General features: G+C 47.0%; 1 protein-coding gene across 1 annotated transcript; it reads left to right on the plus strand.

Moving 5' to 3' along the window:
• The first annotated feature begins 562 nt into the window (after positions 1 to 562).
• On the plus strand, positions 563 to 8,121 carry GHRH (growth hormone releasing hormone). The gene is made up of 5 exons (XM_077159733.1): positions 563 to 673; positions 3,612 to 3,712; positions 4,015 to 4,119; positions 5,659 to 5,778; positions 8,004 to 8,121. The coding sequence occupies exons 2-5, from the start codon at positions 3,633 to 3,635 to the stop codon at positions 8,017 to 8,019; spliced, it is 321 nt and encodes a 106-aa protein (XP_077015848.1). The 5' UTR covers positions 563 to 673; positions 3,612 to 3,632; the 3' UTR covers positions 8,020 to 8,121.
• The last annotated feature ends 1,397 nt before the right edge of the window (positions 8,122 to 9,518 follow it).

Genomic DNA, 9,518 nt, shown 5'->3' on the forward strand with positions numbered 1-9,518 from the left:
CCATCTCCTTCCCTTCTCTTCACACATCTCAGAGGCGACTACTGATGCTTGGTTGCCTTGACACAAGATGAAGGAAGCTCCCGGGGCTAGCTGTCTAGACCAGCCTGTGACCGCAGCAGGCGCAAGTCAAACAGAGAAAAATCTTGATAATTGGACAAGGGAGAGAGCAAACAACTTTCTTCACTAAGGAGAGCAAAACGTTTATTATTTTGGCTCCCCTAAGGTGAAATAAAGTATCATCTGGACAAGACAAAATTATACGAATTTTTTAAAGACGCAAAATTATTGTTTTCAAGAACAAATGCATCCTTGGTGTTTCATTGTTTTGAGTACTCCATTTATTAGAGCAGCAGTATTACACACTCTATTCCTGCTGGAATAATATTGCAACTTTGACTTTTTTCTGTTCCCTCAAAGATAAAGGGAAAGGTCAGTAGGAGTCTTAATTTGCAAGGGGAAAAACCTCTTTCCCCTATTAGGGTTTGTCACTGTGATGCTAAAAATGGTCCTTTGGTTGACTTGTGGGTAATTGGTTCTCTGACGCTGACAATGCTTAGGAAAATGAAGGTATAAATGGTGGGAGTGCCACGCAGCCGCCGGAGCAGACACCGAGGCTGAGGTCCGTGGAACTGGAGCAGCGACTCATAGCAGAGGGAGACCTGTCACATCGGAGGTGAGCAGGGGTGGCCCTGGGGCTGGGCTGGATGGGGGCGAGAAAAGTTGACCTTCTCACCAACTCAGAGATGCCAAGTCAAGGGGGTCCGGCACCACCCTCTTTGCCCATTGACTGGTGAGTACATTTGTGCCCCTTTCTGGGTAAAATAAGCCCTCTTTAGAGGCTCTGGCACATGCTTGAGGGCTGGCACCAGTTGAGGATTATTTTGGATGCCGTAGCACCTCAACCCATGGGGAAGTGTTTGGTAGGCATCTGTTGAAGGCGAGTGAGGTGTCAGTGTACCTTCAAGGGCGTGCAAGCACACTTCTGGGGCAAGGCATGAGCTGGCTAATTATCTTGTCAACGATGGGATTCTGCCATGGATCCGAGAGAAGCCAAGTAGCTGTGCAAATCAATACTGCCCAGAACCGGTTCAACCTAATTGCCTGGGAATTGATAACATTTTGCTTTCTTGCTCAGTTGCAGCTGTGCTCTTTACTCTAGGTTTTAGACACAATTATCCATCCTTGGTGCCCTCCATTACCCCATCACTGTTATCTCAATCCTTGCTTTAATGAGTCTGATGTATTCACCCTTTCCAGAAGACAGGGTGTCCCTCACTCTTTTGGATGACAGTTAAGATGCTACCTCAGTAGTAACAGATTTCCTTTGACTTAGAGCACTATTGGTGAGACAGTTTTTAAACTGGGTTGGGATGCCATTGCTTTAGGCTTCCCAAATTACAAAGCAGAATATTTAGGAAAGTTTTGTAAAAGTTTCTTTTTTCCTACATTTTCAAAAGTGGCCTCACTAGTCTTTGCACTTGAGATCTGACTTCTGTCTCTCGCTGAAGCTGCATCTGCAGAATTCTCATGGCATTCTTGGCTTGAAGGCTGGCAAAAGGTGCCAACTAATGAAGAGCAAGTGCCCATTTATCCTGAATCCAAATGACTTCGAATGCATCTAATCACAGAATTAGTTTGTAAGCACAGCAGAAAATTGGCTGGTATTCATAATGATAGATAATAAACTCTAAAATGCCTTTGGAGTCATCTAGAAGTCATTGGTATTGCTGTTGGGTTGGTGTCACACTTAATTCAGGGAGTTCTAGCTCCCTAGAATGATCATGTGGAATGTATCTGTCAGTAGCGATTTTATCCTCTGTTGCCCAAGCTCTTTTCTTATTTTACCATGAGCTGGATAATTCTGATTGCTTCCCATCTTTGTCCAGTGGGATTTTGCAGCCCCGTGGATAACAGTCTCATAGGCCAGAGGTTGCAGTGGAGGCTTGACCCAAACCTAGGGCACCTGCTTTACCACACACGTGTCTCTTGGTTAGCCAGAATGTACAATTACTCAGTCTCATTTTGAGAGCAAGATGTTGCCATATTTACTGTTACTTGACCCCCGGTCCTGCACTCTTACAGGGACCTTCAACTCCCTGAAACCACTGTGGGTGCACAGGGAGGCACCAAACAGGTATTCCTGTTTGTCCCTCTTTCTCCTTCTCCTAGAGCCCCAGTGACAAGGAGTGAATGATTTCCTTTTTCTTTTTTTTCAGCTGTTTCCCACGTGCAGGTGATGATTTCTGAGGCGCACCATGAATAGGGAGGGCTGTGAATAGGGCATTGTAGCCGGGAGGCTGCTGAGGGGAGCAGGAGGAAGTCTACTGGCCTGGGAATCAATCGGGAGGCCCATCCTGAAGTGCCCACTCCTAAACTAATTTGATGAAGGGCCATGGGAAAGGGCCCATCTCCTCCCCGGGCTTGTTTTCTTGGCTGTACAATGGGGGTCATGATACCTGCTCTGGGGGGCGAGTGTGAGCACGGGCTGTGTGGACCAGGGGGGCACAGGGGCTGGGAACCACTGAGGGGGACTCTAGGGGGAAGGGGTGGGAGGCAGAGGGAGAACTCTGAAGGGAGAGGGCTTCTGAGCAGGAGAGTGAAGTGTCTGGGGGGCTGGATGTGCCCAAATCTTTAGAAGATCATCAGCAAAGGAGGCAAGAAAGCCCAGGCTACAGTGCATTGTGTTAAGGGGCCCTCCTTGCTCCTGAAGACCTCTCTGCTTAGGAAATTTTACTGCCAGAGAAGCAGCCTGGACCAGGCTGGGGGAGCCAGGGAGTATGGTGCTACAAGGAGGAGGATGGCAAACTACTGGAGATCCTTGGTCCGAGGAGCAAAGGCTTAAGTCAGATGCAAAACTCATCTAAGGGTCTCATCCTGTGGATGAAGGTGTGAGGCTCTGGGAGGCACAGCAGGTGGATGTGAAAAGGGCAGCCCTGGGGGCAGATACAATATTCTAGTCTTTTCTCTAGCCCCAAGTCTTTATCAGAATAGTACAGACTTAACAAATATTTGCAGGATAAGGAGATATGTGGGCCTGGCAAGATGAGAAAAACCTCATAACTATAAGAGCTGCCTGGAGATAGGACAGACTGGCTTGGAGTTAGTGAGCTCCCCGTCATCACTGACCAGCGAATGCCAGAGTGGGAGCTGGAGGGCTGCCTGTTGGAGGCGGTGGTGGAGGGAACAGATTCCTGAAGCCTGGGTGGCTGCTCCCTCCAGCTCTGGAGATGTGGGACTCTCAGACCTCAGTGAGCAGACCTGAAGGGTGCTCCCTCTGGGACCAAGGCATCCCTGGGTTAGTTGAGACCTCAGGACCTGGGAGGAAAGGGGTGATGCTCTGAGAGGGCAAGTAAGTCCAGAAAAGAAAGGTGGATTTCACCAGTGCTAGCCCTGCCTGCCAGAAACCACAACTCGGCTCTAGGTGAGTGGTGGGGCCTCTACGTGGCTGGTGGGGCCTCTGGCGCCTGGGACAAAAGGTCAACGGGGCAGCTTTATCATGCCCATTTTCCAGATGGAGAAAATGAGGTCAGAGCCCATGACTGCGAGAGCCAGAAAAGGGCACACCAGTGGCCGTGGCTGCCCCAGACCCTCCCCCCACTGTCATTTTCCAGGTGCCTGCCCCGGAGCGAAGGATGATGCCCTGGATACTCCTCCTCATGATCCTCGCCCTCAGCAGCAGCTCCTACTGCTCCCTGCCCTCCCTGCCCCTCAGGTACGTGGCCTGGCCCACAGCGCCTGGGGTTCTGGCCATTCCCAAGCCATCCCTGCCACAGAGGGCTGCGGGATGCAGAAGCAAGTCGTTAGCTGTCCCCTGCCTATCTCCCCATCTCCGGGAAGGGGGCAGACCCTGAGCTCCAGAGAGGCCACCCAGGCCTGGGTCTGAGTCAATCTGGGGGTGAGCTGGACAAAGGGCAAGAGAAGGATCTTGAGGAGACATAGTGAGTACAGGCCCCCAGTATTTTCTTGCCTGGCCCCGGCCACCCTGCCCTCTGACCTCTGACCCCCTCGACACAGGACGCGGCGGTATGCAGATGCCATCTTCACCAATGGCTACCGGAAGGTACTGGGCCAGCTGTCTGCCCGCAAACTACTCCAGGACATCATGAGCAGGCAGCAGGGGTAAGCAAAGGTTCTAGCAATTTCTTCCTACACCCCCTGTAAGTCAGAGTTTGGGGGCTCTGATGCAGGATGCGAGGGCCCAAGTTTGGGCTCTTTCCTCGAAACACATCTATCATTTCTGGCTTTACCATAGTGGAAGGGCCCCAAAGTCAAACACTGAGTCACTTCTAATTATTAATTGCTCCTTGAACACTGTCATACACTTCTCCCTATGCTCAATGCCAATAGTGACAATAGCAATGGCAGTTACCATCTGGTCAGACACATCAGCTTGGAACTGGGACATTTACATTCACTCTGCACAGTGTTCGGTTCACAGTGAGCCCTTGATAAGTGCTAGCCATTATTTTTCTGTTCATAGGCAATCTTTGAACAACCCTATAAAGCAAGTTCCTTAGTTCCATTACACAGAAAGGTTAAGTAGCTTGCCAAAGGACACACAGCCAAGGAATGACAGAGTTAAGATAATGGACCCAAACAGCTGACTCACATCTGAACTATTTTTAATTTTCATTTTGAAAGAATTTCAAAGTTATCAAAAAGGTGCAAGAATAGTACAGTGAACTTCCACATACTCTTCCCTATAACTCACCGATTCCACACAATTTACCATATCTGCTTATTCTATATCTATACTTAAGCATATCTAGATATAGATCTCTGTACATGCAGATACACAAAAACACAAATATTCACTTCTCATTCTTATGTTTATTACTACTACAACATTAATACTATTTTGCTGAACCATTTGCAAGTAAGTTATAGTCATCCTGACACTTTACTCTTAAGACACTGCCATGTGTGTTTCATAGCATCTAACAAAAGGACATTCCCATATACAACCGCAGTATAATTATCAATTATAGTCCATATTCAAATTTTACCACTTGTGCCCAAGTGTCCTTTATAAGACTTCTCTATTTTTCTGACCCAGGGTCCAATCCAGGATCATGGTTGTCAGGCTTCTCTTTAGTCTTTCCTAATCTGGAAGAGTTCCTCAGTATTTCATGACATTGACCTTTATGATTAGTAAAGGCCAATTATTTAAAGACTGCCTCTCATATTGGCTTTGTCTGATGCTTCTTTATCATTAGGTTCAGGTTCTGTACTCACAGAAGTGATGCCGTGTCCTAAGTGCATTTTATCAGGAGGCACATGATGCCAATTTGTCTTGTTATTGGTGATGTTAACTTTGACCACTTAAGCTGGTGTTAAGATGGTGTCTGCCAGATTTCTCCTCTGTGAATTTTTTTTTTTTTTTACTTTGTAACTAAGAAGTAATCTGTGAGGCGATTCTTTGAAGCTCTGTATTTTACAGTTATACTCTTCATGACATTTACCGCCTCCCTAACTGTTGCTGAATCTAATTCAAGTAGGTGGAAGAGTCCACACTGGATACTGGAACATGCATGGGGACACACCCTGCTCTGTTCATGTATATTTTAAGAGGTCTCATTTTGCCCTGGCCACTCCCGGGCCTCTCCACATCCTACTCAAACAGCAACCTCAGCTGTTTCTCTTTTTCTAAACCAATAGAGAGAGAAACCAAGAGCATGGAGCAAGAGCACGGCTTGGCCGTCAGGTGGACAGCTTGTGGGCAAACCAAAAGCAGATGGCACTGGAGAGCCACCTGGTGACCCTGCTGCAGAAGCGCGGGTAGGGGTACCTGCATGTGTGTGTGCGTGTGTGCGCGTGCGCACTCCAAAGGCATGGAAACCCTGCCCAGCAAACTGGGAATGAGGTCCCCTCCTTATGATATCAAGAACTAGAGTAAGGGGGAAAAAGTGCGATGCAGACTGGATCTTATTCACTTCTCTATATCCACTTTGTGGCAAGAGGCCAGGCTCAGTGTCTGTGCCCAAAAATTGTATTTAATTTAATATTAATTCGGGATAGGATCCCAAAACCTGAATTTTAACAAGTGTCCCAGGTATTCTGTGTAGGTGAGCTGAGCAGCATGCCCTGGGCCCTTTGCCAAGTTCACAAAACTATAAAACCAAAGAAGACCAGTCCCTCACAACCCCCTCTGGCAGACAGGTGTTGAGTGTTTTCAGTGCCCATCAGAGGGAGATGGTAAGGACAGCTGTATTAGTTGTTCAGCTGTTAAAATAAATACCATACAGTGGGTTGACTTAGCAACAAGGATTTATTGGCTTATGGCTTCAGAGGCTAGTTGCCTTTCTTCCTCCTAGGATTGGCATTGTCTGGCTGATGGGCATTGGGGTTCCTTGGCTTTTCTGTCACATGCAATGGCATCTTCTCCTTTCTCTTCCGGGTTCCATGGACTCTCTTCCTGGTTGCTCCCTATGGCTTCCCTGCCTGTGCCCAGTGCCCTTTGCTTTATAAGGACTTCAGTCATATTGGATTAAGGTCCATCCTCATTCAGTTTGGGCACACTTTAATAACGACTTCACAGGATCTTTAAAGGTCCTATTTACAAACGAGGTCACAGCCATGGGACCAGGGTTGGGTCCTGAACATGCCTTTTGTAGGGGACACAGTTCAATCCCTAACAACAGTCATTCTCTAGCTCACTGAATTCACTCCCACTGTGAATCAGGGATGAACAAGAATTAGTTTTCCCATTTTATAAAGGGGAAACTGAGCAAGGAAGGGTCAGAAGCTGGCCTGATGTCAGGAATGGGCCTGTCAGCAGGACCAAGACCTGCTCTGCCTCACTGGAGCTTCTTCATATGGAGCTCTATTTCATGGACAAAGTTTGCCAAGAAATACACAACTGTTTGCAGAAACTCTGCTGCATTTTGAACTGTGAACTGTGACTCTGTCAGGCACATCTGGGCCAACCTATTAAGCACATTCAGTTCCCAACAACTCTTAACTCCCTCACCTTCTTCCCAACCTAACTAGACACCAAGAGCACAGGGATCTCACCAACTACAATACTGCAGAGATTCAAGTGGCAGCAGGCTGATGGAAAACTACTGGAGGGGCCACAAGGGCTGGGAGGCAGCAACCAACTCACTGTACACAGCCACCTGTGAGAAAGGAGAGGGTTAGCTCCATCACCTCTAAGATCCCTAAGGCTAGAATTCTACGAATGCTTTCCCTGTGACACGCTGGACACAGCGTGCTTTCAGCTCCCCACCAGGCCCTGGTAAGCTGAAGTGGCCCAAGAAGGGCCAAGTCCTAAGAATGTAGCTGCAGGTTAAAAGCCAGAGGCTTCACAGAAGATGGGAGAGCTTCAAGTGCAGGTGAAGGGGTCACACTGTTCCCCTTCCAGCTCAACTGCTGCAAAAACGAGGATGTCCATGGTGGGCCTGAGAGTACAGAAAATAAGAATGAGCTCTCACACCTTGTTAGTGCAGAATAGAGTGATTTTGCATAAAGAGCACTTTTGGCCCACAATGCCTTGTGCTTCACCTAACAGCTCTGTAAGAGGACGGAGGTCCAGATTTATCCAGCCTCCTACCGTGCAATAAACATCCAATGACTTCTCTGCACCAGGCTCTAGGCTGGGGGCTACAGCTGTGACCAGGACAGCAGTGGTAGCTGCACTCATGAAATTCATAATGTACTGAGGGAAACAGGAATTAAACAAGTATTTGTACAGTCAATTATTTAAATCATGATAAATGGCGAGAGAACATAGTGAATGTATATGCCGGGATTAGAAGTAGCTTCTGCTAGAGGGAGTGTGACTGGCCCAGGGTCTCTGTAGGAGTGAACTGGCAGAGGTAGGGCTAAGAGAGATGGACTTAGCTGGCATGTATGTGCATCCTTCCTCCACCCCCTTCTTTTGGAACCCAGACAGGCAGCTCCTGACACTGAAGCAACCATTACCCTGGTTCCAATTGCCCCTGCCCTAACTCACCCTTATTCCAGACCCCTGGATTGAACCTTTATCTTTCTTTCTGCAACAGGAATTTCCAAGGATGAAGATTCTGCCTGTGCACTATGCTACCTGCAGCCAAAAAAAAGTTAATCCTATTTAATTTTGACCTACTTTTTCCTCAGTAAATACAATAAAGTTCCCCCATTCTAGTCCGCATTTCAATTTTCTTTTTATGTTCAGTCTAATTTTTTACATGTGTTTTACATAGTTACATCTCCTAAAGTGGTATTACACCAGGTATAATAAAAAATAACCATCATTAACCAAGCACTCATTTACTAAGCCAGGCAGCTTCACATGTAGAATCTCATGTGCTCCTTACGTTCCATTTGCCTCATTTCACCAATAGAGAAACTGAGGCACAGAAACTTTAACTGACTTGCCCATGGTCCTGCAGCTGGTGAGAGAGAGCTGGAGTGCAAACCCAGGCAGTCCAGCCCAGAAGCAGGCTCCTAATCATATCTATCTATCATGGGGCAAAGTTTCTTTATCCACTGGCATCTTGTTCATCTATGAGCAACAACCATTTATTCATTCAAGGTATATTTGTAGAGCACCCATTATGCACTAGGCACTGTTCCAGGTTCCAGGGATAAGCCATGAACACAGTCCCTAACCTCACAGAGCTTACATTCAAATGGGAATGGGGGTGGGGGTGGGGATACTACAAACAAGTAAATATAGAATATATCTAAGTGCAAAGGGAAAAAAATTAAGGGGATGGAGACTGCAGGAGGTTATTTTACATATAATATATAATGTGCTATTCAGTAGTTAGGGAAGAGCTCACTGAAGAGGTGACATTTGAGTAAAGTGAGGAAGAGAGGGATTTAGTTGGCCTTGTGGACTAGGTGGGTAAAGAACATTTCAGGCAGAGGGAAAATCCAACACAAAAGCTCTGAGGCAAGAGAGTAGAAGGAGGAAGATCAAAGAGGTCAGTGTGGCTAGCCAGAGCACAGAGAGGGTGAGAGGGTGGGAGGAAAGGAGGGAGGGAACAGGAGTCTAGCTCACGAGACTCTTAGAAGCCACAAGGACTTCCCATCTCACTCCTAGTGAAATGGGAGCCATCACAGAGTTTAAGCAGAAGAATAACATGATCTGACTTACATTTAAAGCCATTTTGAGAAAGGGTGTGGGGACTAAGAGGAGTCAAGAACAACTCCAACATTTTTGGATTGAGCAATTGGAAGGATGGAGTTGCCATTTACAAGCTTTGTGGGGTGGAGGGAGAATTAGGAGTTTCGATTTTGACGTATTAAGTCTAAGATGCCTATTAAAGGCTAGTATAGATGTTGAGTAGACATTTTGATAGGCCAAGTTCCAGCCAAGAAGTCTGGGCAGGAGACGCACATTTGGTAGCCATCATAATTTAGATGGTCTTTACAGGAGGCTGGGTGAAATCACCAAGGGGAAAAGAATAAAGAATAGACAAGAGGACCAAGGATTGGCTCTAGGGCAATACTACATTTAAAGTTTGAAGAAAGGATAAGGAATCAAACCAGGAGACTAGGAAGGAGTAGCCATCCATTTAAGAGGAAAACCA

Source organism: Tamandua tetradactyla, chromosome 1 (genome assembly GCF_023851605.1).
Source record: "Tamandua tetradactyla isolate mTamTet1 chromosome 1, mTamTet1.pri, whole genome shotgun sequence".
Taxonomy (NCBI): domain Eukaryota; kingdom Metazoa; phylum Chordata; class Mammalia; order Pilosa; family Myrmecophagidae; genus Tamandua; species Tamandua tetradactyla.

Bases quoted from the DNA above. Each gene is read 5' to 3' on its own strand.
- GHRH (XM_077159733.1), top strand. From the start codon at position 3,633: ATGATGCCCTGGATACTCCTCCTCATGATCCTCGCCCTCAGCAGCAGC. The intron at 3,713-4,014 runs GTACGTGGCCTG...CCCTCGACACAG, and splicing joins CTGCCCTCCCTGCCCCTCAG to GACGCGGCGGTATGCAGATG. The intron at 4,120-5,658 runs GTAAGCAAAGGT...CTAAACCAATAG, and splicing joins ATCATGAGCAGGCAGCAGGG to AGAGAGAAACCAAGAGCATG.